The sequence below is a fragment of the Eutrema salsugineum genome, unplaced genomic scaffold, assembly GCF_000478725.1.
Source record: "Eutrema salsugineum unplaced genomic scaffold, Eutsalg1_0 scaffold_1, whole genome shotgun sequence".
Lineage (NCBI taxonomy): Eukaryota > Viridiplantae > Streptophyta > Magnoliopsida > Brassicales > Brassicaceae > Eutrema > Eutrema salsugineum.
Window position 1 is genome coordinate 1,835,672 of NW_006256909.1, and position 27,860 is coordinate 1,863,531.

Below are 27,860 nucleotides of genomic sequence, written 5' to 3' on the forward strand. Positions count from 1 at the left end.
TGTAAATATTTTTTCTTAATAGCAGTATTATGGAACTATTAATTCAAATCTATTAGTATTGAAATATTATAATTAAGTTTTAATATGACGTTCATTCTTTGTATTATAATACTAGCATAATACTAGCATGCATAAAATTCAGTAGCGATGGTTCATAATTGTATGCACGTTAATCTTTTTTTTTTTGTATGCGCGTTAATCTAGGTCAGTGATTTCATACTCATTGTCAACTCTTCTCTCCTTTTAAAAAATCTTCTGTTTAACCGATCATTTGCTAGTCAATTTTCGAGCCATCTGTAACATGTTTCTTTACATAAGATATTAAGACATGAATGTATAAGTTCCAATACATCGATTTGAGTTTATGATTTTCTACTTAATTAAGTCATTTTGAACTATGAGTCTTAGATTGTCTGATAACATTTATGGGTATATAACTGCAATTCTATTTTACAAATTTCTCTCTACATTCATCAATTTCATTAGTGTACAAAAAAACCTTATAGTAGTGCTTTTATAATGTATCCCTCCTACGAGTTCTCTAAAATCGAATGCCCATGAAGGTTACATTACATACCATACTTCTAATTTCTAAATTCTAATGAGAGATTATATTGAGAAGAGAGGCTCGTGTTCTTATCAACCTTCGAAACAACCCTTCTAGATTCTTCTCGAATCCACCAATGCTCACTTCAACCTCCTCAAGCTTCTTTTGCAGACCATCACGAGAGCAAAAATCTCCGCAAATCGCGGAATCCAATGTCTCCAAATCGTTCTTGGTCGCCTCATGATTATCCTTCTTCTTCTTCTTCATTAGTACAGAAGCCAACTTGCTCTTTACGTTACTTTGTCGTCCGGACAAGAACTCCAAGAAAGACTTCAACACCTCGACACTAACCGAAACTACTCGTCTCATCGCATTTATAACCGCCACAAGATGTTCATCATCATGATCATTATCATTCTCATATGAACTTGAGCCACAATCGATTTTCTTCGAGGATCCTAGAAGCTTCTTAGCTTCTTTTCGCATGTTCTTTCTGAATCCGACATATCCCGAGATAGCGACATCGAACTGGTCTCCTCCTCCTACTCCGGCTACTTTCTTTCTTCTAACACATGACTGAACACCACGAACATGCTCGTGAGTTTCCACCATGAGATCTCTCGAGACGCTGCATATATCCATCAGCCTCAACGAACCATCGAGCATCTCCTCCATAAACCGTGACCTATCAGACGACATAACACGTTGCGTCGAGTCCATTTTCAGAAAGTCCTCCGTACAATTGTAGAGCTCCTCCAAACCGGCCAAGCCCATCAAAATCGATTCGGATGAATCTGTCGTGGTTGTAATTATTTTCATCTTATTAAGAGCTTCTTCGATCCCACTCGTGCTTGGATGCGATCTTGAAGGTAAACTTACAGATCTTATTTGTTTCTTAATGATCATATTCGCCATCGTTGTTCTTTTTTTTTTTTGAGTTTTTTAAGAAAATTTTATGTAAAGGTGTTTTGAGGTTTTTTTTTTCTTCTTTTTTGGTTGTTTTGCTCTATTCAAGTTGCCCTACTCATGCATATATATATATAACATAGGGTTTTTATAACGTCATCGGCCAAAAAAGACTTCAACAGTATTGAAATTTTAAATTTGATTGGTCCGATTATTACTGGCAAATCTGTGACTCTCTGAGCTGTCGGGCTATTATTTTGGTCAAATTATTTAGCCACAGAGATGAAGCCTGATGAGTCATTGTATGTGTTGCCTCCGGTGTCGCCACATTATCAATTGACCTTTCGAGCTTTTGTCTTTTTTTTTTTCTAATTAAATTGACCTTTCGGGTTATTAAAATTTTATAATACGTGATAGTCTTTAAATCGTCTCGGTAGGTAACGAGATCCAGATCTTCCTCCTATTATCCGAACATCTTATGTGGTTTGGTTTGCTTGTTACGGCTCCTAAAGAATTAAAAGAAGTGATCGTAATGAGAGATTATATGCAGAAGACGACACGTGTAAGAGGGGCACGGGATTTAAGTTGATTTACTTGCGAGTTGTGAACATTCACATATCACTGATGTATTTGATCTGGTAAATGCTAGTCGTGGATTGGTCTTTATAACATTTACATTTAGTAGTTATTACCAATCATTTCGCCAAACTATAGAAGTAACAGCGTTTCTTGTTGCAGGATAATCTGGACGAAGAATAATACTGTTCTGTTGCATTCATGTTCTTACCTGAATGTGCCAGTTTCAATGATATCATTTTTCATGCACAATTAAAAATATTCACATTTCATTGCTCTAGTATGATATTAATATCAAGTGTTCATGCTCAAACTGAGATTCATATATTTTTCAGACAACGTTGTTAACACGTTTTAAAGTTCTTTTTTTTTGATAAAAATTGAAGTTCTACAATCTTTCTTTCTTTCTTTCTTTCCATCAGCGTAGGTGATAACCTGCTTCCTCAGGATTGTATGAAACATATATACTGTATTTATTGTTGAATTTTTTTTGTTTTTTTTTATGTATTCATGTTATCAAAAGAAAACAAATTTCACTACAGATTAAGAATCTTATGTGAATTTAACCCAAAATAACAATAATGAAAATGAAAACAATGAGCGAAAAACAAAACAATTAGAGTCTTATAGATTCGAAACATATAATCGAATTGTCGCATCCATCCTACAAGTGCTGTCAAGAAAAAAATTTAGCAGGAAATCAACATTTGTAGATTTAGAACTTAATATGAACATTGCCGCATGCCTGCTACGAATACTGTAAAGAAGTACCAAGTATAGAAGGAATATAATTCCATCCAACATGTTTTTATTTGAAAATGTTATTACATTCGAAGAAAACAATGCAACGTCCGGGAAGAATACTTGCATGCATACACGTATGCTATCATAACTGAAATTAAACAAGAAAACAGAGAATTCTAATGTTTTAGTTCTCCCAAAGATTACTTCATTTGGCTTTATCCTCCTCTTCTTCTTCTTGTCCCTCTTGTGGTGGTGACCTGTTGAGATCAAACTTTGGAATAAATCCCGATACAGCTTCCTCTTCTTCTTCCATCGGATCAAGATTCAAATCAATCCCTGAAGAGCCAAAACCAAGCACTCCACCACGGGAAGAATCAGAAGCCAAAACGACCGCACTAAATCCTTCCTCGGTCGCATTGAATGTGGGCGGAGGAAGAAAGCCTTGATAACCACGGTCCTTGTGTGCCCTTAAGTGGCCAAATACAGCCTTCCAAGAAGTAAAGTTTCTTCCACAAATGTTACATTGAGGAGGACCTTGAGGTGGTGCATGCAACTGAGAAGATCCCTTCTTCTTTGCTTTCTTCACCGGTTCATCTTCTCCGCCCGACCCGATCGCTGTAGAACCGGAGGCTCCAGCCGCATCATCCAATTCATCTATCCTGGGCCGACGACCTAGCGCTGTGTTCTTGGCATCATCGTCGATGGCATCAACCGTTTGCATATTTTCCTTTGAAACAGGAGCTTCTTCGGAGGCAACCATAACAAACTCAGCAGCAACGACAGCATTGTGGAGGCCTGCTTCCTCCATATTAAGACGCTCAGTAACATTCAGTGCGGGAAGGGCGCAGACAAGTTCACGGATTTCCCCTTCTTCACCGCTTGAAAGATACCCACTGTCTTCAGAAATCTCATTGATCTCTTCCTCGGTAACCATTTTTGTTTTCTCGGGATTACTCATATTCTTTGCACACCGAAATGGTGTATATGTAGTTTCTTTGATCACACGGCGGTTACACGGACCGTTATTTACTTTCTTTTGTTTTCTGTCTAATGTGTTCGTTTAGATCTCTCTCCCGCCTTTTCATTCGAAACGTTGCGTCCGTTGGATCAAATTAAAATATCTTTTTGCCGAAATCCCCTCTTAGAACTTAATTAAATCTGGGGATAGCGGGGATAATTCCGTGTGTAAGTGTAACCCACAATTAATATTTTTTTTTTTTTTGAAAAACCGAAAATTGTACCAAAGATTGATATGAACCGTTAAACCAATATACAACTTGGTTGTTTCAATAGATATGAACCGGAAATTGAGAACCGAAATCATCAATTAAAGTAATTGTAAATGTTATTGTCTACTAAAGTATGCTTAAAATTGGTAGCCTACATGTCATCGTATAGCGTTCTAACGAATTAATTCCAATTAATATATAGTGTTTTTTTAATAAGAACATATATGGCCACTGATTTAGTCATTTGATCTATCGATTTTAGATCGTTCCATAACATTTATCTTACAAAAAACTTGTATGTATAACTGCAATATTTTAATTTATATATGTTATCTCTACATTTATCTGTTTTATAATTAGTGTACAAAATTTTATCTATGCGTCAATAATATGTATCCCTCCGGCAAATTTTCTAAAGTCGAATGCCAACGAAGGTTAAATTACATATTTACATGCACACTTGAAAGTCTAATGAGAGATTATGTTGAGAAGCGAGGTTCGTGTTCTTATCAACCTGCGAAATAAACCTTCTAGATACTTTTCGAATCCATCAATACTCCTCTCGACCTCCTCAAGCTTATTTTGTAAGTCATCACGTGAGTAGCATATAGCGGAATCCAAACTCTCCAGCTCGTTATTTGTCTCCTCTTGATGATCCTTCTTTTTCTTTAGTACCGAAGCCAACTTGCTCTTGATGTTACTTTGTCGTCTCGTCAAAAAGTCCAAGAACGACTTCAACATCGACACACTAACGGAAACTACTTGCCTCATCACATCTATAACGGCCACAAGACATTCATCTTGCTGGCCATTATTTGCCGATGATGATGAAAATGGCCCTCCATCTATTTTTTTCAAGGATCCAATAAGTTTTTTAGCTTCTTTTCTCATGTTCTTTCTAAATCCGACATAGCTTGAGACAGCGACATCGAGTTGGTCTCCTCCTCCTCCTCCGGCTACCTTCTTGCGTCGAACATATGACTGAACAACGCGAACATGCTCGCGAGTCTCCACCATGAGATCCCTCGAGACGCTGCATATATCCATTAGCCTCAAAGACCCATCGAGCATCTCCTCCATAAACTCCGATCCATTAGAAGACATAACACGTTGCGTCGAACCCATTTTGAGAAACTCCTCCGTACAATTGTAGAGCTCCTCCAAACCAGCCAAACCCATCAAGATTGATTCTGACGAACCGGTCGTGGTGTTAATCCCTTTAACCTTGTCAAGAGCTTCCTCGATCCCGATCGTGCTCGGATGCGATCTTGTAGGTAAGCTTATAGATCTTAGTTGACTCTTGATGATCATATTCGACATATTTTCCCTTTGTGTTTTTGTTTCAAGTAATTTTTTTTTAATAAGCTTTGTTTCTTTCTTCTTTGATCGATCTGCTTTACTAAAGTTCCCTTACACATGCATATATATACACCATTGGGTTTTGCCTCTCAACCAACAAAACTTCAACAATAATTGAATTTTTAAATTTGATTGGTCCGATTATTGCTGGCAAATCTGTGACTTTCTGAGCTGTCGGACTATTATATTGTTTAAATTATTTTGGCCACAGAGATGAAGCCTGATGAGTCATCGTTTGTGATGCCTCCGGTTTCGCCACATTATCAATAGACTTTCGATCATATAAATCTAATAATATTAATTGACAGTCTTAAAACTGTCTCGGTAGGTAAAGAGATCCAGATCTTCCTCGACCGTATATTATATACGCCCCTCTATTATGTAGGTTACTTATTACGAAAATATCTTTTAAAAGAAAATTAAATATTGTTTCTTCAAATATAACTTCCACTGCATGGCTTCTCTCATTACGACACGTATAAGAGGTGCATGGGCTTTGAGTCTATTTTCTTCCGAGATTTCACTGACTTTTTATACATTATTATTGACTGACTGATTCCCATAATCGTGGAAGGATCTTTGTTAACGTGTTTACTTATAAGCAATCGTAAGAGTTGGTAGAAACGATATATTGTAACACAAAAAATATTGGACCCAATACATTTCTTGTAAATTCTTAAATGAAAAATTCAAGGGTGGTGCAAATGTCTAGCTTTTAGCAAAAAAAATATAAAAAAATAAATAATGGATGAATCGTAAATTTTATAATTATATCGATTATAGCATGCAATCTAGTGATTTATATTAATTTTAATATTTGTTATAATCTGAATTTAAATTCGTATAATGTCTATATCATTGAGAGAGTTAAAAAAAGGTTCATACGTACTAACAAAAAGAAAGAAAAAAGAATAATCGTACATATAATGACAAAGTTTAGACTAAGAGATATTTTTCTGACAAATGAGACTATATGTTTAAATTTACCAAATTCAAGTAAATTTTCCAATAATGGCTACTCTCCAGCCCGAGAACTCTGTTTTTTTCTTTCTTTCCAATGCATGAAAACACGTGTAAAAGGCTATGATTAATTTGTAGATTCATTTCACAATCTAGTCATATGATTAGCCCCATCGTATTTTGTCACAGTCCCCTGCACCAGATACACGTGTAGGCAGCTTTTTAACTGTTTTTTTTAGTAGATTTGTAAGCATTATTACATGTTCCATCACGTTGTGCTACTGTTCTTATTATAAATTTTAAAGAAGAAAAAAACATTCTTTTCTAGCAATAGCTGAAGGACAACTATTAGGCTCCACGTCATCGCCAATGATCTTGCTAAAACTATAATAATGTTACACCAATTAATCAATTATCAGAGGGTAAGAAGTAGCTAGAAGAAAGATGTCAATGATCTTACAAAACATATAAGATGCTTACACCAATTATCACTCGGATAAGATCTAGCTAAAATAAAGAGGTGTCTAAAGCAAAGTTGTATGTATCAGAAAATGTAGTTCAACAAACAATTAAGTTGTGCTGAATGATGAACAACGAATCTTGCCACTATTATATTTTCATATATAAACTTACGGACTTTATGCACATGTTTTTTTTTTTTTTTTTTAAACCAAAATTCATCAGTTTTTTTGTTTGTTTTAATGTTAAGAAAAATCATCAGTTTAACAGCCGAAGGCAAAAATAAAAAAAAATCTAAAAATCAGGTTGGGATATAAATTGGTAAAATCCCAAATAGTCACATCTATTTGACAAGGAACAAAACTCTGTTTTTGCAAGCAAAACACTTTGAGGACAAATATGTAAATCTGATTGACAAAGAAAGAAACTCGGAACAAAAAAAAAAAAAGACTAGGTTTCAACAGTTACTAAGGATGTTGAGGAACAAAACTCTGTTTTTGACTAAACATTTGAAAGCAGAGTCCAATTCTGTCTCCAGATCACGAAAACTCTCTTCAACAACATCTCTCCTCTTCTTCTTCTCGTTTTGCATCGTCTCGACTCCAACAAAGGTTCTTCTCGAATCCACAATAGAACCCCAAATATCATCAAGACTTTTCATTCCTTTGATCTGATCCAGATATTTATCTGATAATGACGATGATGCAAAAGGAATCGAAAAAACCCCAATCTTGTTCTTTATTTTCTTTGCTGGAGATGGTGATGGTGGTATTGTCGATAGGAACAGCAAAAGATGTCTGAAAATAGACACAGAGATTTCGATTGTCTCTCTCAGAACACTCGTAGATGCCATCGCTGGATCATGATCTATGTTCGTTGAAACAACTCCAGTTTCCATTTTCTTAAGTGCAATGATGTGTTTAGAGATGTCTTTCTTTGCCTTCTTCCGCAAGTTAACAGATGCTTTAACCTCCTTCTCTACGCTACCTTTCCTACGAAGAGCTGATTTGAGTTTCGTCACGTGCTCTCTCATCGCTACAATCACCTCCCTTGCAGCCTCACACACATCGAGCAGCACAACGGATCCATCTAAAAGATCTTCTAGAAGTTTCCCTTTCTGGTGATGAAGAAGAGTGTGTTTCAGGTAAGGGGACACAAGAAGCTCATGGATGCAGCTGTAGAGCTCGGTGAGGTTCACAAGTCCAACGAGAAGCGTCTCGGACCCAAAAGAAGCGGAAACAGAGATCGAGGAAGAAGATCTCTGCCAGATACTGAGCCGGTTCAAGGCTGCTCTGAGTTTAACAGAGAGGGGATAGATTCTTGATGGAAGACTCACAGATCGAACCGCTTGGTGTGTGGTTTGATCAGACGACAACACAACACCCTCCATAAGTTTTTGTTTCAGAACTCTAAATTTGATTCAGATGCTCTGCTAGGGTTCTTGACCATTGCTATATATATTGCAGAGAAGCTCAAGAACAGAGGAATCCTCGCGTTAAACGACGTGGAAACATGTGAGAAGAACATGGGTCACTTAATCTGATCTGTTTGTTTCTAACATGAATAAATCATCAGTTATGGTCAGTGACTCTGTAACTCATGTTCCTCTTTGTCTTCTTATGCATCGATTCTACTTTGGCTACATACTAATTTTTAGTTAAGAGATCTTAATAAGTCCAGCTTCAAAGAACCAAGTCCAAGTTTCATTAAAAAAAAAAACAAATCTCGTCTTTTTCTCTTAATTAGTTACAGATGGTTTAAAGTTTAAACCCTCCCAAACAGCTCAAATGCAAATAGAGGAAGATTTCTAATGGCATCAATTAATTTATTTCCTCCATTTCATTATAAAGTAGTTTAATTTCTATTTTATCTCTTATTAATGCATTGTATAATATCTCTAATTAATGCATTGTATAAAATATAATCTTGCTTATTAATAAGTAAAAAATCTAGAAATAAAAATGGAAAATTATCAAATAATGCATTGAAAATATAAAACCACACTTAAAGTTAAAGTGAAACAAAATTAAAATTCGAAAAGGACAATTAACACGAAACTGAGGGAGTAATAAACAATGTTAAGCATTCTGAAAACAGTCACGCATTAAAATTGTGTCTTCAGATTTTCCATCAACATTCTTGCATTCAACTTTAGGTTTTTCTCCATCCGCCATGGTGATATTGATTCCATCCATAACGACATCTTTACAACGTGTGGTTGCACTACAATCAAGCGTTATAGCATTTTCATTTGGCGTCGTTCCACGAAAGCCGATGAATTTTATACTACTAATCGCCACTGCCGAATCCTATTGAACATAAAAACGTACATTTTTCACTTTAGTCATACTTCTCAGAAATATATTATACAAAGTTATAATTTTTTACCTCTGCGGCGTCAAGACGCTGTGTATTTACATAATGTTGGTCAATTATAATTGGATTTTTTGCGTTAATGAGTGTAATGTCCTCAAAACTTATATTGCGTGCATATCCTTGGCCACCCTAGAAATAAAGTTAAAATATAAAACAGATAAAAATTATCAATATACATAGTTAAAATATAAAAGACAATAATTTGTATATAAGAAAACAAATCAATACCGGAAATGTCTTGATTCTTGCTCCATTCGTCGTCTGATTGAAAGTGCAGGAAGTGACTTGAACATCACTAACTATAGCGTTTTCTCCGTTGGCTCCTAAACTTCCCACACTGTTATCCAGTCATATGAAAATTAATTTATTAATTCAATAATATTTTATGTTATTATGATAACTCAAAATTAATTGATAATAAGTACAGAGACATATATTCCTTACATACCGCTATATTGTTTCCACTTCCAATATGGGATAATTCAAATTGTGATAATTATTTTTTCGTCTCATTCATTTTGTACCAAAACCCCACTTTATGTTTGATCGTTATATATACTCGTTTGAATTTGCTAGGCTATGATACTATGTAAGTTATTAACTTATAATTGAAAACCAATTGACAATAGAGGTTTATATCACATATTTACTAGTGTTGATTTATCTTCACATCAAATTTAAAAATATTCTAAAATAAATTATTACCTTTATCCCATGGCCAGGTCCACAATTAATCCTCGTAATGTTGATATTGGTATTTCCGGTGTTGATTGCTATACAATCGTCTCCTGATAATTCAATGAATATAACAAAATTGATTTTTGTGCTATATTTGACATTCAATAATATATGCAAGAAAAAATCATACAAGAAAATCAACAAATGTATAAATTTTGTTGAATAAGCTATCACTTCGTATGCGATCTCTATACAGTAAAATAAAACACAAATGATTTGCAGATAATGCATACCAGTTTGAATTGTAGACTCAAATATATTGACATTAGTCGAGTCACTTATATCAATTCCATCTGTGTTGGGACTTTCCTCGGGAGCCAAAAGATTTATATTTGATATTGCGACATTTTCGCATGCTTTGATTGATATGTGGTTTTTTGGACTATCAATCGATGTTATTCCACTTATCCTAAGGTTGTCACATTTGGTAAAATGCAATGCCTGCAATAAATAAATATGAGTGATTTAATAGCAAACTTTTGGCTATCAAAATTGATAAAAAGTAACAATAGTAAATTTAGTAGATAAGCTTACCGTAGGACGTTGAGAAACTTTTTGCTGAAAATCAAAAGAATTTCAATGAGTTATAAATGTTACGATGATTAAACTATATTGGAAAAAATAATAAAAAATTATAATATAGTAAATTGTCACCTCCCAAAAAGACGAACCACACCCATTAATCTTTCCTGAACCAACGACTATTAGACCAGACACCGTTGTAAAACTGATCCACATTTCGAATTGGGAGTTGGACCATGCTTTTTGGTTGCTAGGTGCAACGATATCGCCATCCAACTTCAAATATTAAGACAAAGCTTAAATTTTTATTGATTTTTTTTTAATTAAAAATCAGCTGTATTTGTCATTTAAATTGTAAATTACGATTACATACCTGAATTTTTATAGAGGTAGATGTACATGGACCTTCGAATGCAACAGGTTGGAGTAACAATGTTTTGTCAGTGGGAATAAGAAGTGTTTTCATGTCACCTTCTCCACCACATGTAGCGTTCCATGCTTCCACAAAAGCCTTTGTACATAAACATTCAAAAATTAATAATTAAAAAATAGTAAAAACGTGATGGAAAAAGTGTTTTATTAGTTTTTCATAAAAAACAAATGTGTTTGGTAAAAAAAAAAATATCTTTTTGCTATAAAAAAATTACAAAACATATTTTACATATTTTCTGATAAAGAAATACAATATGCCGCTGTTAAAAAAGAAAAATAATAATAATGATTTACCTTTGAATCATCAGTTTGCCCATCCCCTTTCGCACCAAAATTAAGTACGTTGTAGTTTTGACCGTTTACAAAACCAAAACAGAGGAAACTTATCAAGATCAAAATACGTAGTTTGATTGCCTACAACACAGTAAAAAAAATGTTAGGATAAACAAGTAATAAAAAATATCACCAAAAATTAACAATTTGATTGATTTGATAGGTACCATCGTAAGATGAGAATGCTGGTAATTTGTTTTTTGTTAAATAGAATGCTGGTAATCTTTTTTTTTTTTGTTAAATATAATGCTGGTAGTCTACTGAATGTAAAGTAGTGTAGGTGTATGTATGTGTTGTTCATATATATATCAATGATATTTATCTAGGTACATCTGAATCCTGCATATTGATCACCCCTTCCACATATCTAAATTGTGCCTAGATCGTTTGCTTCCTTATTAGTAATATATTCTTTTTCTGGTTTCTGGATACATGAACGAAACTATGCATCTCCCTCTTATTAGATGTTGGATCAATTCTATAGCAAAACACACATTTTATCTACTAATGTATCTCACAAGATTCTGATATGTGATTGTGTTTCACAATTGCAGGTTTTTTTAATAATAATAATAATAATAATAATAATAATAATAATAATAATAATAATAATAATAATAATAATAATAATAATAATAATAATAATAATCCTAAAGGTAGAAGCTTAAATAAATAGTATTCCAAAATATTTGGTTATATTAAATGCCGATTAATTTATTTACGTACATCTGAATAATCGTGAATATTCTGCCTAAATCGTTTGCTTCCTTGTATATTAGTTATCTTCTCTTTCTGGTTTTTGAATACATGTAACTTTACATCTTCCTCTCATTAAGTGTTGAATACATGAAGTCAAACAAAAATGTTTAATACAATATATTTAAAGCAATACATGCGTTTTATTTATTACAAGAATACGAAATGTGATTGTGTGATCATGATTCACAAGTTACGCGGGAAAAAAATGAATTTAGAGATTTAAAATCAACCATAAAATAATACTATTAGAAAAAAACAAGCTCAAATTTTTATATGTTAAGCCTATTCTCAATTTATTTTTTGTATATGTTATAAAAAACAATATTCATGAATTATAAGTAACGACGTAGCAGCTTGAACAAATACTTTTTTCAAATGAAGATGAGCCTTGACGCAATTAAGGATGAGTTAAGCTACTATATCAAATGAAGATCGAAGTTATATTTTCCATTCTTTAGTTCCTAAATCAATTTCTAATGTATGATTTTATGATATGAAACATATATGGGTTCTACCATAAATGAATAGAAATCAGTTTGATATTAAAACGAAAAAAGGAAGCACATCCGTTTTTTTTGTAAGATGAACCAAGAAGTAAAGAAGCTTTTCTTTATCAAAAAACAAAAAAAGATAGAAAGAAGCTTTTCTAAATTCTTTAGTTAAATTGGTTTTCCTCGGGCCAGAAACAAATAATAATCTCTGAGTTGTGCTCTCGTGGATCATCATCGTACACAATAAGAACATGTATTATAATAGAAGATGATATAATGTAGAGCCAAAAAGAAAATGATAATAATAAAACTCTGGTAAGATAATTTCGCACGACAAGCACGTGACGTGAGCGACACGATACTAGAAGACAACAATAATTAAGTTTGGTAAGTTTGTTCAGCATGTGAAGGATGATGATGAAGAGTTTATGATGATGATGGTGATGACGCACCACATAGGATCATGAATCTAAATACATGCTTTTTCTTATTCGGTGTGATATGGTTTAATTCAGCGTAAAACTTTTGAGAATTTTTGTTTTACCGTATCAATTGATGTAGATTAAATCATCAATTCCAAACCACAGAAGATACAAAACTTTTATAATAATCTCATCTCTACAAAACTTGGTTTTTACACAAAAATATACAAACTATTTTGTAATTGTTTTCAAGGAGTAACAATGTTCAAAAGAGACGCTCTTTGTTGAATAAGTCGTCTTGACAAGTAGCTTAACTCATCCTTAATTGCTTCAAGGCTCACATTAAGCATAGCTAATATCCCGAGCATCGTCTGCACATTAGTGACTTTTGCAATCTTCTTACCAATGATTCTTCCATAAAAAGAACGGATCATAGAGTTATCTACACATCCAATTTCACCATTCTTCTTCCGGTTCTCACCCAAAGAAGAAAGAAACTGCAAGAGTGACTGGAAAATAGAGATCGTCGATGTGTTTGATCGCCTTAGAATGTTGGACACCATAGAAGAATGTTGATCAAGACTATCGGATTGTTTGATCACCAGAGGTTTCTTCTTCTGTGTTCTTGCAAGGGATTTAAGTTGCCTAGTCGCTGCGTTCTTGAATTTCTTCTGAAAGCTTATGTAAGCGCGGATCTCGGGTTGAATGATCGAGAGATCTCCTCCGCGTCTACGTAGCGTTGATTGAAGTTCTTGGATTTGCTCCATGAATGTTCCTATCAAGTCTCTAGTGAAGTCAGATACATCAAGTAAAAAGATGGACTCATCAAGAGCTTCTTCCACAAGTTTCCCGTTGTGAGAAAGGCGAAGAGCTTGTTGGCCTTGAGGAGAGCAAATGACTTGGTCATTGACAAAGTCATAAAGCTCGACGAGCCGGGCAAGCCCAAGTTGGATTCGTGAAGAAGCTGATGAGGAAGAGTTTAAAGCTTGAATCTTTTTCAGCTCTTCTTCAACTCTTTGTGCTTTTGGATGGATTAGTCTTGTAGGCAAACTAATAGACCTAGTATGTACGTGCGTAGTCGCCGCAGAGGAAGATGATTCTGCCATTTTCTTTAGCTCTGAAGCAAAAGAAGAAGAAAAATTTAAACTTTGAAATGGGTTTTGGTAAGTTAAGGTTCAGAGACTCTAAAGATATATAGCAGAGGAAACGTTGACATATAAATCCAAAAGAACGCTTTAAAAGATTTTAATGAAAGAGCAATTGGGCATGTTTTAAAACCTTATAAAGTGAGGATCTTTGCACAATTATCCCTTTTTGGTAATATAATTATCTCTGTGTGGTCATGAAACCAGCAACGTCAAGCTTTCTTGATTATTATGATTATATTGTCTCTTTTTTGCCTCCTCCATCATCGCTGGCAAACTCAAAGATCTGTTTCATCCGGAAAAAACACGACAACTAAGAGAAACGTTTTCCAAGAAGAGATTTAAGCATATAAAACATATGTATATTTGCACAAAAACTTAGGCCATTATAGGTCCAAGAATCTAGGGTTTTAAACAATAAAGGTTAGTAGGAGTCTTGTTCAACGAGGTCGTGGTCCGATTCATTTCCTTCTCATGTGTGTATTTATTTCCGTAGCATTTCTATTATTTAAATGGGAGACAAGGAGACAGAAGTTGTACTAGAAAAAAAAGGATGGGAACATGACAGAAGAGAGAAGAAGAAGAAAAAAGGAATTTAATTTTGCAAAATGATTTAAAGAGAGTCACAAAAATATATAGAGTATTACAACAATGTTGACCACTTGTCCTTTGAAAATCTTCCCTGATTGATCCCTTGAACATTGTCCTTTCATTAGTCTCTCAATGATTAGCAATCTAATTACACTGAAACGTCTCAATACTCTGCATTTGGCTACTTAGTGTTAAAAATAAATGTTCTTTTAGTCTTCTTTTTTCCTTGAAGAGAGTAATTAGTTGAGATTACAGTATCGTTTGCCTATTCTTCCTGTACAAAAAGAGAAGAACAGAACAATATTTGATTAGATATTGTTGTCTTATTTGCTAACATATCAATTTTCCAAAATTTTGGGTGAGATTTGCATATTTACACTAGGAAATGATGATTGAATCCTGATTCATCCACTTTAGAGAAATAGAGCGCTTACTTTGCCACGCAATTTTGGAGGTGGGCTATTTTCAACAAGAATATCGACTAAATCTTGTCTTAAACTTCAAATGAAATAAACATCAAACATCGATTTACAAGTGGCTATCAATTTTCCCTTCTCTACAACATTTTACATATATATATATATATATATATATATTACTATACATGTTATAAAAAGAAATACACTAAACAAATGGGGAAGATTTCTAAGACAAAAGTTTATCAATGCTATTTCTCAAAGGGGTTGGCTAATCAACATCAAAATCATGAAAATGTAAAACAGAGCCATTTCTTGGCCGTTGGTTTAACCCCGCCTTGTTTCCTCAGTGAAGTTGCTTTGCTGGAGCTCCGACCCGTTTTTTTATCCTCTCCGGCTTTACTAAATATAACGGTGAATCCCTCCGCCGTCGCCGGATCATTCACATCCCATTCTCCGAATTTGGGCAAAGGCCTTGCCTCATTATTCGATGACATTTCAATCTTCAAGATAAAAAAAAACAGAGCGAAATTTCTCAGAAACAAATTATCTTCTTTTTTTTTGGTTTCTTCTTTTCTCTAATAACTTTTCTCAGAGATCGTTGTTATTGATCAAAATATGAAGGACACAGAACTTGTTTTATAGTTGGGAGATTATAGATTAAGCGGAAACAGAATAGAGAGTAAAAAAACAGAGAAGTATAAGATTGGGGTTCTTAAAATGTTCCTACGGATTGTACTCGTATGAGACACGGGGACGAGCATGTTCTGTTTTAGCATGTCTTCTTAATCTGTTTGAGGTGCAAAATCGTTGGTCTTTGCGCGTCGTTCACGGTAATAACCTAAATATAGTTTATATACATGGCTGCTCTGTTTTCTTATTTGCTTTCGATTGTCATCTTTGTATGTTTCTTTTACCTATACGTGAATTAGAGACCATTAAATTTGAAAGTATCCTTCTGGCCCAGTGAGTATCCGCAAATCTGAAGTTAAATCATATTTTGGAACAGCATAAATTACTACTTTCTTTTGCCTTCTTCAGCAAGTTATTTCATTAGTATCTTTGCTCACATTGATATAAAAAAAATTAGCTTATCTCTTTATTGATCTTATTCTGTAACCATATAGGCTCGTGCTTAAACGCGAGATCGAATGTTGTCAAAAGACAAAATTGAATGAGCAAAAAACAATCAGTAAGAAGTAATAGCAACTGAAAACAGAGGAACCAAAACTTTTCTCTTAGTTTAATTTAAAAAGGAAGAAGCAGCAGGCAGAAGCACAGGCTCACATAGGGCTTAATTTCACTCAAGAGCAGCGATGACCGCATCAACAACTTCCTGCGTGGTGCAATCTCCTCCAAGATCTTTCGTTCGACATTTTCCTTCTTGTATCACTTGTTTCACTGCGGTCTCAAGCCGGTCGGCGAAAGTAGGAAACCGGAGATGTCTAAGCATCATAGCCGATGAGAGAAGTAGAGCCACAGGATTCGCTTTCTTCTGCTCCACTATCTTATCGTTTCCCACATTTCCTGCTGATGCTCCTTGCTCGAATATCGCATGTTCCGCACCAACATTTCCTGTAACAACAACAAAACCCAAGAAATGTCATTTCTGGAGCCAACAATTAAGAAACACGATAGGATGATATTAAGTTATACCTCCAGGCATCACTCCAGTGCCACCGGCTATTCCAGCCGCCGTGTTTGCAACAAGGTTACCATACAAATTAGGCGTCACCTGAAACAATCCAGAAGCACCAATGGTGGGTTTTTACTTTTCTTTGGTTGTTACATTTTGAGGTAATGAATCGTCAAGTTTGGATTTTTTAACAAGGAAGAAGAAGAAGCCAAATACCATGACGTCAAATTGTTCGGGCTTAGCGACAAGCTGCATACAACAATTGTCAACGATGATTTCGTTGTATGTAATGCCCGGATAATGTTTAGCAACCTCTCTGCAAGATTCGAGGAAGAGCCCATCGGCTAGCTTCATAATGTTGGCTTTATGAACAGCAGTCACTTTCTTCCTATTGTTCAGGTACGCATACTCAAATGCATATCGAGCAATTCTCTCAGAACAAAACTTAGTTATCACCTATATATACCAATTAACAAACAAAAAAGATCATAACTTTGCCATCAAAACTCTCTCTTTTTCAATCCCACAATTAAATCTCCATCCAAAGAATCACAAAGAGGGGAAATTGATTTACCTTAAGGCTCTCGACAACACCAGGAACAACCTCGTGCTCGAGACCCGAATACTCACCTTCCGTGTTCTCTCTAATGACGACGATGTCGACATTCTCGTGCCTCGTGGCTAAACCAGGGACGTTGATGCAATTGACGAGAGAAGCGAAGATATCGAGCTCTTTCCTCAATTGCATATTCAAGGAGCTGACTCCTCCGCCGACGGGAGTCGCTAATCCACCTTTGAGGCAAACCTTGTTCCTCTTCACAGACTCGATGACTTCCTCTGGGACTCTCCTCATGTGCCCTAGAACCTCGTACCGCTCGAAGTGAACCGGCGCGTGCATCGCCTCCATGACCTGTTCCACCGCACCGGTCACTAAAGGTCCGATCCCGTCTCCCGGAATCAGGGTCACGGTGCGTGGGGCTCCGTCGCCGGGTCGAGGCATGTAGGTGATGGATCGGGTCGGTGCGGTGAATGGAGAAGGCGGATTCTTCGCCAGAAGGCGATTGAGGATCGAAGCGGATCTTCTCGCCATCGGTGGATTTTTAAGCTGAAAATTAGGGTTTTCGGAGAGCGACGATTAGACGGGGACGTTGGTCTCGTTTTCGTTCTCGGGAGATTGCATGCGGCGTTCTGATTTTCTTTTCTTTATGCCTTTTTGTCAGCTTTATTTCTTCTCCCTTCATATTAAAAATGAAAAAAAAAAATGACAGATAAAACGATATTAATACACCCCATCATAAATCGTTCTTTTTGTTTTGAAAATTTTCAAATATGTTTTTGTGAAAAATTATGTACGTCTGACTATGTTTAGAAACAAAAATTATAGACATACGTTACGTATCTAATTTGAGTTTGAGGGTAAAAGATAAACATATAATGTATAATCGTAAACGAAAATATATAATGTATCATCAGTTTTAGCCCTATGTCCAACGTAACTGTCATTTTTCTAAATCGTCGTAGTAAAACCTCTGTTCAAAAAATAATAATAATTACATTTGTCGAACGAGAACAGTGAAGAATTGGTATTTTTTTTATCAAAAGAAGAACAGTGATAAATTGATGGCCAAAAAACACTTTTCAAACTTTTGTAAATTTAAGCCACTGAAAATCTTTATTTTTAGATTAAAAACACGAACATATTGAGCAAAAACAACATTTGTAGTCGTCTAATTAAGAACTTCATTACATTAAGTAAAGACATTTGTTAGATGGTGTTAACTTAATAATTAAAAATGTGTTGTGTAATCCTAACGTTCACGTCCATTTCGTCGTGTGGTATTTTTTTATTTTGTTTTTATATTAATACTATTCCAAAATTTGGATTCTCTTGCAATGGTATTACGAACTTGGACTGAATCACGGTCGCAAACAACCAACAGCAATGAGGAAGAGAGAGAGAGAGGGAGAGAGACAGACCACAACTGATGTCTCTCATGAACCTTTCTAAAACGGTGTATGGACACAAACACTTGACTTCTACTTTCACCTTTTTTTCCTGTCTTCTGATTGTTGCTACTTCGAATCCAACACAGAAAAGAGAATCTCAAATCATTAAACACTCTGTGTTTAAAAGCCGAAAAAGGGTTTCTCAGCTTTCTATCATTTCCATGAAAGTTCTGTTTTTTTTTTTTAATTTTTCTTTAATAATCCTCTCTACTACTCTTCAATTGCTGCCCTCTTTTCCGTCATGGCTTGTATAAACAACGAGAATTGTAAGTTTTCTTCATCGTCATCGTTCTCTAAACTTCCCTTGATTGACTCCCGGAGATTTTCTACTGTCGAATACGATGAGACAGGCGACGAGTTTCCTATCGAGAGGGTTTTCCCGGTTTACGCTAGAGGAACCTTTACTCCCGAGCCCAACCCGGTTTTGCTGGAATTTACCATTTCTGGTTATGACCCTATTTGGAATGCTATTAGAGAAGAAGCTAAGCTTGAGGTTTCCTCCTTCTGCTCTATAATCACATTCTTACTAAGGATAATAATTCTAATGTGCCTTTTGTATCAATCCAACAAAACAGTGGGGTCAAGTCAAGTGACCACTGAATGAGATCTTTGTCTCTTTAACTACTAAACGAAACCTTTTTAGATGTTCCTTGATGTTACGTCTTGCTCTCATATAATCATTTATAGATGGTGTTGAAATCTCAATCCTATCAATTACACTGATTATAAACAGATCATCAAGGACAAGTTTACAGTGTTTGTGTGTTTATGTTCCTACTATAATTAATGGTAGAGTGTTGTTGATGTGTTTTACAGGCCGAGAAGGAACCGATTTTGAGTAGTTTCTTGTATGCTAGTATCTTGTCGCATGACTATTTAGAGCAAGCATTGGGTTTTGTTCTGGCTAACCGTCTACAGAACCCTACTTTGTTGGCAACTCAACTCATGGATATATTTTGCAATGTTATGGTACATGACAGATGTATTCAAAGCTCGATTCGCCTTGATCTTCAGGTAATAACACTTGTCCTGTATCCGTGAAAAAGATGAAGTACCATTGTATGTTTCAGACAGAATCGCCTGAGAACTTGACTGCAATGTACATTTTGCTTTGTGGTTTCTTGTAGGCATTCAAAGAAAGAGATCCTGCTTGTCTATCGTATAGTTCAGCTCTTTTACATCTGAAGGTAGTTCTTTAACCAATTATTTAAAGACAATAACATATCTTCGTAACGTTATAAGAGTTTTTCATATGCATTTTTACCAGAATAATTTGTTCCACAGGGCTATCTTGCGCTGCAGGTATATAGAGTTGCACATAAGTTGTTGATTCAAGGACGAGAACTATTAGCATTGGCATTGCAAAGCCGAGTAAGCGAGGTAGTGTAGCTTCCACACCTTCTTTTGTTATTGTTATAGTCTTGGTGTGCAATCTCTGATCCATGTTAATGGTGGTTTCATCAGGTTTTTGGAATCGATATTCATCCGGGTAAGTTTTGAGTATCATATCTTGCTTATGTTTTTACATCTTTCAAATGACTAACTTTATGTTTCTTGCTCAGCTGCAAGAATTGGGGAGGGAATATTGTTGGATCATGGGACGGGTGTGGTCATAGGTGAGACTGCTGTGATAGGTGACCGTGTCTCAATTTTACATGTACAGACAGATCTCTTCTCTGAATTCATTTCTCCAAAAAAACATGGATAACTTTTTGATGTTAATAATGCTAGCTTGTATTTTCATTACACAGGGTGTGACATTAGGAGGAACTGGGAAGGAAACCGGTGACCGTCATCCAAAAATAGGTGACGGTGCTCTTCTTGGAGCCTGCGTGACTATACTCGGTAACATAAGGATCGGTGCTGGAGCAATGGTAGCTGCTGGTTCGCTTGTTTTAAAGGATGTTCCTTCGCATAGGTATGCGATTAAAATGCATCTGAAAATATCATCTTGAGTTACTCTGTTAGAGTAGCTCTGGAATGGACATTTTGTTTTATGGTTTCTGAAGCATGGTGGCTGGAAATCCAGCGAAATTGATCGGTTTTGTCGATGAGCAAGATCCCTCTTTGACAATGGAACATGGTGAGTCTTGATTCTGACAATAATATTCTGGTTTTGTTCTGCCTCACTCAGGTTTTAAATATGCAGATGCTACCAAAGAGTTCTTTCGAAATGTAGCAGTAGCTAACAGAGGGACAATGCCAAATGGTAACTTACTCTCTTACAGTGAACTCTGGTTTTTCTTGATCAGAGTTTAATTTGAGATCTGAATCGAGTTATGCTTCTTGTCAAAATACGATCTTTAGTTTCAGGAGTTGCAGAGAGAGGAGACATTATAAAGAGAATATGAGATCATCAATTCATCATCACTAATCCCTTCTCTCTGTTGTTAACAAACTTGCTTTCCAATTGATTGAGAAAGATTTTGATATATTGCTACAAATTATTACTGGAAAATAATGGAAATAAAGAAGAAAAACCAAATCCTAAGCATCAAAGCTCATATCACCCAACAAACAACCAAAATGCAAAAGAAAAGAAAAGAGAAACACTTTAAAACTAAGCATGCTTTGCCTGAAAATCCTTCATGAAAGCAACAAGCTTTTCGACACCAGCTAAAGGCATCGCATTGTAAATAGAAGCTCTCATACCTCCCACTGATCTATGCCCTTTAAGCTGCACCATCTTCTCTTTGGCGGCTTCCTTGATAAACTCAGCTTCCAATTCAGATTTCTCCAATGTGAAGGGCACATTCATCAACGACCTCACTGATTTCTCAACCGGACACCTGAAAAAGCCTTTACTTTCTTCAATGGCATTGTAAAGCAAATCAGCCTTCCTCTGGTTCTTCCTCTCCACCTCTTTCAACCCACCTTGCTCCAACAGATCTTCAAACACGAGACCACACATGTAAATCCCGAAGCAAGGAGGCGTGTTGTACAGCGAGCTGTTCTCGTCGTGGATCTTGTAATCAAGCATCACAGGAGTGATATCTCGAGCGTTTCCGATCAAATCTTTCCTGATTATCACAATCGTGACACCAGATGGACCAACGTTCTTCTGCGCACCACCGTAGATCACACCAAACTTCGACACATCGACTGGTTTCGAGCAGAAGTTGGAAGACATATCAGCGACCAAGATCCCATTCGGGTTTTTAGGAACAGGGTAATCTTTGAACTCGACTCCATGGATAGTTTCATTGGCGCATATATGCAAATACTTGGCGTGCGGGCTCTGCTCCAACTCATCAAAAGATGGAACCTTTGTGTATTTCTCAGATTTACCAGACCAGATCACATTGGCTTTGCAATACTTCTTCGCTTCCTTGACAGCTTTGTCTCCCCACGAACCGGTGACAACGAAATCGACTGTGTCGTCCGGTTTGCAGAGATTGAGAGGCAAAGCAGCGAATTGAGTCGTTGCACCACCTTGTAAGAACAAAACGGAATATTCCGAAGGAATCTCCAGGAGCTGACGGAGATCCGATTCCGCTTTCTGTATAATCGAGAGGAACTCTTTCCCTCTATGGCTCATCTCCATCACGCTCATCCCGGATCCACGCCAGTTGTAGAGATCCGCCTGCGCTTTAAGGAGAACGTTCTCCGGCAAAGTGGCCGGACCCGCCGCGAAGTTGAAGACACGTTCTTGTGACCCGACGGAGCCGGATCTCGCTCCATCTTGAACATGGGTCGTCGCGGCGACGCATCTAACCGCGACGGGTTTGGATTTTCCGGCGAGGTTCACGGTGTTTGGTTTGCTGAGGTGGAGAAGAGACTGAGATGTGGATTTGGGTTTCAAAGAGGGGATCTGAGTGTTGTTTCCGACAAGGAAAGAGTTCGCCGACGTCGCCATGATTCTTGTGAGTGAGTTCCTGAGAATCTCAATTTCGCTTTTGCAAAAAGATCTTAAGAAAAAGAGTTTGGTGGGAGAGAGATATAAAAATAGATTGCAAATTAGACTCATTTTGTGTTAGGTGACACTGGCTTGTCTGCTCTTTTGTAATTAGACTCATTTCAAATGTGTGTTTAATTTTTATTTTATATAAGAAAAGAGTTCAAACTAAAACTCTCATTTCTTAATATATTCATATTTTAAGATTATGTGTCTACTGACAAAAGTCTGAGAATTTTCCAGGAAAAAGAAAGGAAATGAGAGAATGTTTGTAATCAGAAGAATGAATATTAGAGAGATTTATTGCTGAGATATCAATAAAAAAAACGAACTAGAATCCAAATTACAAATTGAAATTCAGAGGAACTTTTGAACTTATTTTGTTGCTGTTGCTTCTGTAATTAAAAAAAAAAAATGAGAGGGAAAATGTCAGTAGCTGTAAAAATTCCTCTCTTGCTATAGCTTGTGAGACTGTGACACAAGAAAGTGTGCAGCTTCATATTTTGTTGCTATGTATCCGAATTTAGAGGAGCTGTATTTTCTATGTACTCCTGTTAGTTTATCCGTCGCAGCCTTCTGATGCAGGCTCACCATTCTTCTACAACATTCTCTGCAAAAACAAAACAAAACAAAACCATGGTGACCCATTTCGATTTAGAAAAAAAAAAACTGGTCTTTTTGGGTCTCTCTTTTGTGTCAATGGACAAAACAGACTTACAGGAGTTGATGTTCAGAGTAGTGACTGTGGAATTCACAAGTGGTGTTCCATTCACTGAAGCCATAGATTGTACATTGAGCTGTGTACACTGCAGTGGCGGCTAGTAACGATGGCGGATACCGAATCATTTCGTAATCCACAAGAGCAAGCTCGATCAAGAACGACGCCAAGGTCTCAAGCTGTTTCAATTAACAAGGTTAAGTTTGATGATTGATACATACTGTGTTTGATGATTGTTATTATGTATTGATAGATCAAGGTTAAGTTTACCTTCTTGTCTGATTGCGCTGCCTTAAGGAACCTCTTCAAGAAAGGGTATTGCGTCGGTAACGACATATTGAATTGCAAAGTGTTAAGCATAATCTTCTCCTGCACACAGAGGTTTTGGAATCAGGTAAATATAATCATCGTTTTTGCAAGTTTCGGAAACAAAAATAAGAAAGAACCTTATGTCAATTATAGTTATACCATTTCTAAAACATCGTTCCTCGTGTAAGCTTTGTCCGAAATGACAACTAAATCTTCAACAATAGGTACGGAAACCTCTTCGTACTTGCAAGCTAAGAGCAACGCAACTAAACCAACAAGCTGAAGCTTCTTTCTTACAACAGCTTGCTTGGATAAGAATCTATCTATCAGATTCACTGTTAGAAACAATGTCTCGTTCATTAGCTCAAATTTGTCATGTACCTGCAAACATTCATTAAACCTATTAATTAGCCTCTCTCTCGATATATATAAAAAAATCCATTACCATTGAGTTTCAAAGAAAGATTATGAATATACCTCAATGAGCCAATCTATTAGTATTGCTCTCATTTTGTCGGTTATATCAAACTGTTGCTCCATGTAGTCTAGAGGAACACAACTAAATCTCTGCAGATTACCAAAAATCAAGTAAAAAATTGTCTCAGACAAAATTTCAATTCAAGTCCTCTGGTTTGCTTAAGCAAACATAAAATGGCACCTCGTTTTTACGGTAGAATTCGTATAGATCTTCGACATATTCCACAACTGCAAGAGAGTTGTTTGCATCGTAGCCATCAATATCCAAAACTAGCTCTTCTTCTCCTTCATCCACAATTATATCCTCCATTTCAACTTCTTCCTCCTATCCAAATTTTAAAGTTCCTTTAGATACTACATTAAAGATTTTTCTAATCTGATTATTAATCAATTACCATTGGATCAGATTCAATGTATGGTTCCTCCAATGACATTGGCATAGGTTGGTCCAATGTAGCTTCATTTTCTTCCTCTTCATCATCAATGAATATACAATCACCAAACTCGTTCCCGCTTGGAATCGATGATGGCTTCAGCTTCTTCGTCTCTTCTTGTGGTCTGCAGAAATTCAAAAGAATCTCAGATCTACCTCTTTTCTAAAAATCAAATAAAAGAGAGAGAGAGATAGAAACGTTTTTCAAAGCTTTATTAACCTTGAAATTAATGGATGTAACGAATCGAGCTTCTTCTTCTCACAGCCTTGTTGCCGCCTGTTTTACCAAAAATCAATAAAATCCCAAAATTAAGATTTTTTTTTTTAAAACAGAACCGAAATAAAGATACGAGCTTTGAGTTAGTAGTTTACTCAGATAAGCCTCTTCTCTTGTTAACGACGCAAGGATAAGCTTTTGCACCAACGAGATTCTGGTTATTCACACCCAATGCTCTCCTGTTCTGTCTTTTCATCTCTAAACCGAATTTTCTGCTTCTCGTTTCATCTGACAAAACCCAGAAACAACAAATAAAGAAAATATCGTACTTTTCAGATTCTCTGTTCTTGAGACCTAGATTTTTTCAGATTCTAAAATGTTTTTAACTACCTTGAAGAATCTCTGTAATGGGTTTGGCAACGACATTACGATTGTTCTCATCTGGATTAACCATTTTTTAATCTCGGCTTGATTGTTCCTGGAGAAGAACACAGGAATCTCTAGAGGAAGAAGAACATTAAACGAAGAGAATCTCTCTCTCTCTCTGTCTACGTCTGGTGCAATTGAATCTGGAGGAGTCAGAACAAGCGATGAAATAAGGGAGAGACAGACGAAGAATTAAGGGGAAATCAAATTAAAAAATATTAAAAAAGCAAAACTTTGATTTTTTATTTATTTTTTATTAAAGAAAATAGCAACGGCTAGGTGATTAAGATGACCATTGGATCATGAAATAAACGATTTGCTTCTAACTCTGTCTCTAAGCCAACGGTAACATTTTTTTTTGTTTGAAGTTGAAGAAGGCATGTGGCTTTCTTTCTCATTTCAAATTTATTATTCCTTTTTGTATTCTTTTTTGTTTTTCTTGCCTTTTTCAGACAAAGAAGGCTCGTTGCCACTAGCTGGCGCGTTTCTAACAACCTATAGTCAACATATTAATTATTAAATTCGTAATCTTTGCTTATTAACCTGTAATTATAGAGCTAAGAATTGCTCTCTTTCCAAAGAATTATTGTTTCCGAGAATTATGCTGACCTTCGTAAGTGTTTTGCCATTTGTAACTTATCAATCATAAATTTTCCTGTGAAAGTTTTTATATTCAATTTAGAGATATCCAAAATTTAGGTTAGATGAGTTTTGATCATAACTACTTTGAAATGAATTTATTCTCAATAGAATGATATATTATGTAAAAAGTGATTATGTTTCGATTTTGTTATTCAATGGGTGTGATAAATCTTACATATTTTAATCGTAGATATTTTGTATCTGTATTTTTTAGAAACCTACTAAAAGTTGGATTACAACCTAGATATTATTCAAAAGAATTACTAAGATTCTACCATAGCATAAAAATGTATGATATGTCATAAATCGGTAACATAATCTTGTTGAATATAACGTGGTTGAATTCTTCTTTCTTTTTTTGTCAAGATCGTCATTGTTCCAAGTAGTTAACATTTCTCATCAATGAAAATATTAATTTTTGTCTCTTAATTTTGTCACCATCCATCAAAAAAAAAAAAAAAATCAAAGAAGTTTTAGAAAACTTTTACTCATTTTGCATGTTTTTGGCTGTTTAGGAATGTAACATTCAAGTATGAAACGTTAGGGATGGACAGATTATTAAGTTAATCGAATTGAGATATATTCGGATTTGTTCGATTCTTTTGAATATTGGGTCAATCTTTGTCATAAGTATGAATGGTATACAAGTGTCGAGAGAAGATATTTTTTTTTTGTCGTCAATAAATAAGTTCTTTTTTGCCATAAATAAGTTTCAAAGCGGTAAAGTAAAAAAAAAAAAATTGTTACAACCAAGAAGTCGACTTTGAAAAAAAAATGGTTTACTATTGACTCTAGAAATATGGCTTACTAAAGTTACTATTGGCTCTTAGGAAGAAGTAATAGTGTAATACTGCTAAATTAGCGAAATCAATATACATCGAATATCGATGGATTACATCAATATGCATTGGCAGCATTGCATTTAGTGGATATTAAGTTCAACTAGTTATACCTTTACCTCTTTACATCAGACAATTGAGTAAAACCAGATGACCAGAAAAACGTTAGACGAGTTGAGTAAAACAGAATACAATAGAAATTGCACTACACAGGTAGTGTCTACACGTGGGTATTAATTGCGAATTATTAATTAGTTTGTTAGTGCAACTCTAAATCACTTTCAGTTCGTCCCATTGCATTTAGTAAACTAGCTTTAATTAATAATTGATACAGTGGATATATTACTTTTTTTGCTGGTAGTTATTCGGTAATAGTTAAACCAAGAAAAAAGTTTCAAGTATGTAGCACACAATACTCTATGTTTTAATGTTTATAATCAGTATTAGTACAAAACTGTATGTTTGAATGTATATAATCAGTACCACATATCTTCAAAAGCTTCCTTCTGACAAAGAAAACTAGGTATCTATCATTGCGACTGTAGATGGCAGTATAACATTAGTGTTCAAAATTTTGAAAAGAGAAAACATATAGGATGAAATAAATATTACCATTAAATAGTTTATTACTGTAATAATAAATTATATGCCGATAAGTTAGTTTACAAGTCACGTCACTGTCAGATGTCATCACATGCATAGAAAATAAGGGTATTTAAAATTTGTTATTTAGTGCAACGATTATTGCAATCTCTATCTCCGGTCGGATGAAAAAACACAATGGTAAACGAATTTTTTTTTGGAAAAAATAAGTCTCGTACTCATTACTTCGTTAGACGCTAGAGGTATTTCTTGATTTTGTTGTCTCGTTAAGACTTAATAAAGTGTATGAATCATGAATGTTTACATTATTGGTTAATGTTCTGATTCAATTTTGTTTTTCCAACTCTAGATTAATACTTGTGAACCAAAAAAAATTAAAGATATGCGTTTATTCAAATTACAATGGATATGTGTTTTGGACAACAATTATTATTTGTTCTTTTTTTTGCTTGTATATATAGACTTCCCCCAACTTTAAAATAGTTATATACATTATGTATAAATCGAGTCCTCCAATTTGAATAAGATCAAGAACATTATTTTAAAGTCTATATAGTTTTACATAGTTTGAATTTGAGAAAGAAAAAAATTATTGAACATCCTACGAATTACGAAATAGGAACAAATGGGCTTATTACGTCGTTAGGCCCACT

The 27,860-nt window shown here is 35.3% G+C and overlaps 11 protein-coding genes across 14 annotated transcripts; 1 reads left to right on the forward strand and 10 right to left on the reverse strand.

The window, feature by feature from the left end:
* Nucleotides 1–598: 598 nt before the first annotated feature.
* On the reverse strand, nt 599–1,462 carry LOC18028259. Its single transcript, XM_006412008.1, has one exon. The coding sequence runs from the start codon at nt 1,460–1,462 to the stop codon at nt 599–601; it is 864 nt and encodes a 287-aa protein (XP_006412071.1).
* A 1,516-nt stretch (nt 1,463–2,978) lies between these two features.
* LOC18028260 lies at nt 2,979–3,707 on the reverse strand. Its single transcript, XM_006412009.2, has one exon. It carries the CDS (start codon nt 3,705–3,707, stop codon nt 2,979–2,981), a length of 729 nt encoding a protein of 242 aa, XP_006412072.2.
* Nucleotides 3,708–4,470: 763 nt separating this feature from the next.
* LOC18028261 lies at nt 4,471–5,322 on the reverse strand. Its single transcript, XM_006412010.1, has one exon. The coding sequence runs from the start codon at nt 5,320–5,322 to the stop codon at nt 4,471–4,473; it is 852 nt and encodes a 283-aa protein (XP_006412073.1).
* Nucleotides 5,323–7,237: 1,915 nt separating this feature from the next.
* On the reverse strand, nt 7,238–8,170 carry LOC18028262. The gene has a single exon (XM_006412011.1). The coding sequence runs from the start codon at nt 8,168–8,170 to the stop codon at nt 7,238–7,240; it is 933 nt and encodes a 310-aa protein (XP_006412074.1).
* Nucleotides 8,171–8,858: 688 nt separating this feature from the next.
* LOC18028263 (probable polygalacturonase At3g15720) lies at nt 8,859–11,526 on the reverse strand. Its single transcript, XM_024148628.1, has 10 exons — nt 11,512–11,526; nt 11,143–11,262; nt 10,790–10,927; nt 10,549–10,692; nt 10,429–10,452; nt 10,128–10,335; nt 9,866–9,944; nt 9,385–9,496; nt 9,169–9,285; nt 8,859–9,089 (listed from the first exon to the last, which is right to left on the reverse strand). Exons 1-10 carry the CDS (start codon nt 11,524–11,526, stop codon nt 8,859–8,861), a joined length of 1,188 nt encoding a protein of 395 aa, XP_024004396.1.
* A 1,575-nt stretch (nt 11,527–13,101) lies between these two features.
* LOC18028264 lies at nt 13,102–13,959 on the reverse strand. The gene has a single exon (XM_006412013.1). It carries the CDS (start codon nt 13,957–13,959, stop codon nt 13,102–13,104), a length of 858 nt encoding a protein of 285 aa, XP_006412076.1.
* Nucleotides 13,960–15,292: 1,333 nt separating this feature from the next.
* On the reverse strand, nt 15,293–15,502 carry LOC18028265 (RPM1-interacting protein 4). The gene has a single exon (XM_006412014.1). It carries the CDS (start codon nt 15,500–15,502, stop codon nt 15,293–15,295), a length of 210 nt encoding a protein of 69 aa, XP_006412077.1.
* A 681-nt stretch (nt 15,503–16,183) lies between these two features.
* Nucleotides 16,184–17,821, reverse strand: LOC18028266 (isocitrate dehydrogenase [NAD] regulatory subunit 3, mitochondrial). The gene is made up of 4 exons (XM_006412015.2): nt 17,216–17,821; nt 16,858–17,097; nt 16,662–16,740; nt 16,184–16,580 (listed from the first exon to the last, which is right to left on the reverse strand). The coding sequence occupies exons 1-4, from the start codon at nt 17,729–17,731 to the stop codon at nt 16,306–16,308; spliced, it is 1,110 nt and encodes a 369-aa protein (XP_006412078.1). The 5' UTR covers nt 17,732–17,821; the 3' UTR covers nt 16,184–16,305.
* Nucleotides 17,822–18,616: 795 nt separating this feature from the next.
* Nucleotides 18,617–21,136, forward strand: LOC18028267 (serine acetyltransferase 4). 4 transcript variants are annotated; one of them, XR_002896788.1, is made up of 10 exons: nt 18,617–19,141; nt 19,465–19,662; nt 19,776–19,835; nt 19,933–20,028; nt 20,113–20,137; nt 20,211–20,305; nt 20,400–20,566; nt 20,678–20,731; nt 20,798–20,857; nt 20,962–20,978. XR_002896788.1 is itself a non-coding variant. In XM_024148876.1 (10 exons), exons 1-10 carry the CDS (start codon nt 18,890–18,892, stop codon nt 20,997–20,999), a joined length of 1,071 nt encoding a protein of 356 aa, XP_024004644.1. In that variant the 5' UTR covers nt 18,617–18,889; the 3' UTR covers nt 21,000–21,136. The 4 variants fall into 4 exon arrangements, 3 of the variants coding, with proteins under 3 accessions (XP_024004644.1, XP_024004645.1, XP_024004646.1); XM_024148876.1 differs by having other exon boundaries at nt 20,658–20,731; nt 20,956–21,136; XM_024148877.1 differs by having other exon boundaries at nt 19,951–20,028; nt 20,658–20,731; nt 20,956–21,136.
* LOC18028268 (phosphoserine aminotransferase 1, chloroplastic) lies at nt 21,034–22,620 on the reverse strand. The gene has a single exon (XM_006412018.2). It carries the CDS (start codon nt 22,613–22,615, stop codon nt 21,209–21,211), a length of 1,407 nt encoding a protein of 468 aa, XP_006412081.2. The 5' UTR covers nt 22,616–22,620; the 3' UTR covers nt 21,034–21,208.
* A 356-nt stretch (nt 22,621–22,976) lies between these two features.
* LOC18028269 (cyclin-B2-2) lies at nt 22,977–25,244 on the reverse strand. The gene is made up of 10 exons (XM_024149713.1): nt 25,088–25,244; nt 24,853–24,985; nt 24,701–24,757; nt 24,443–24,605; nt 24,229–24,372; nt 24,048–24,137; nt 23,730–23,951; nt 23,532–23,630; nt 23,262–23,440; nt 22,977–23,153 (listed from the first exon to the last, which is right to left on the reverse strand). The coding sequence occupies exons 1-10, from the start codon at nt 25,149–25,151 to the stop codon at nt 23,000–23,002; spliced, it is 1,305 nt and encodes a 434-aa protein (XP_024005481.1). The 5' UTR covers nt 25,152–25,244; the 3' UTR covers nt 22,977–22,999.
* Nucleotides 25,245–27,860: the final 2,616 nt, after the last annotated feature.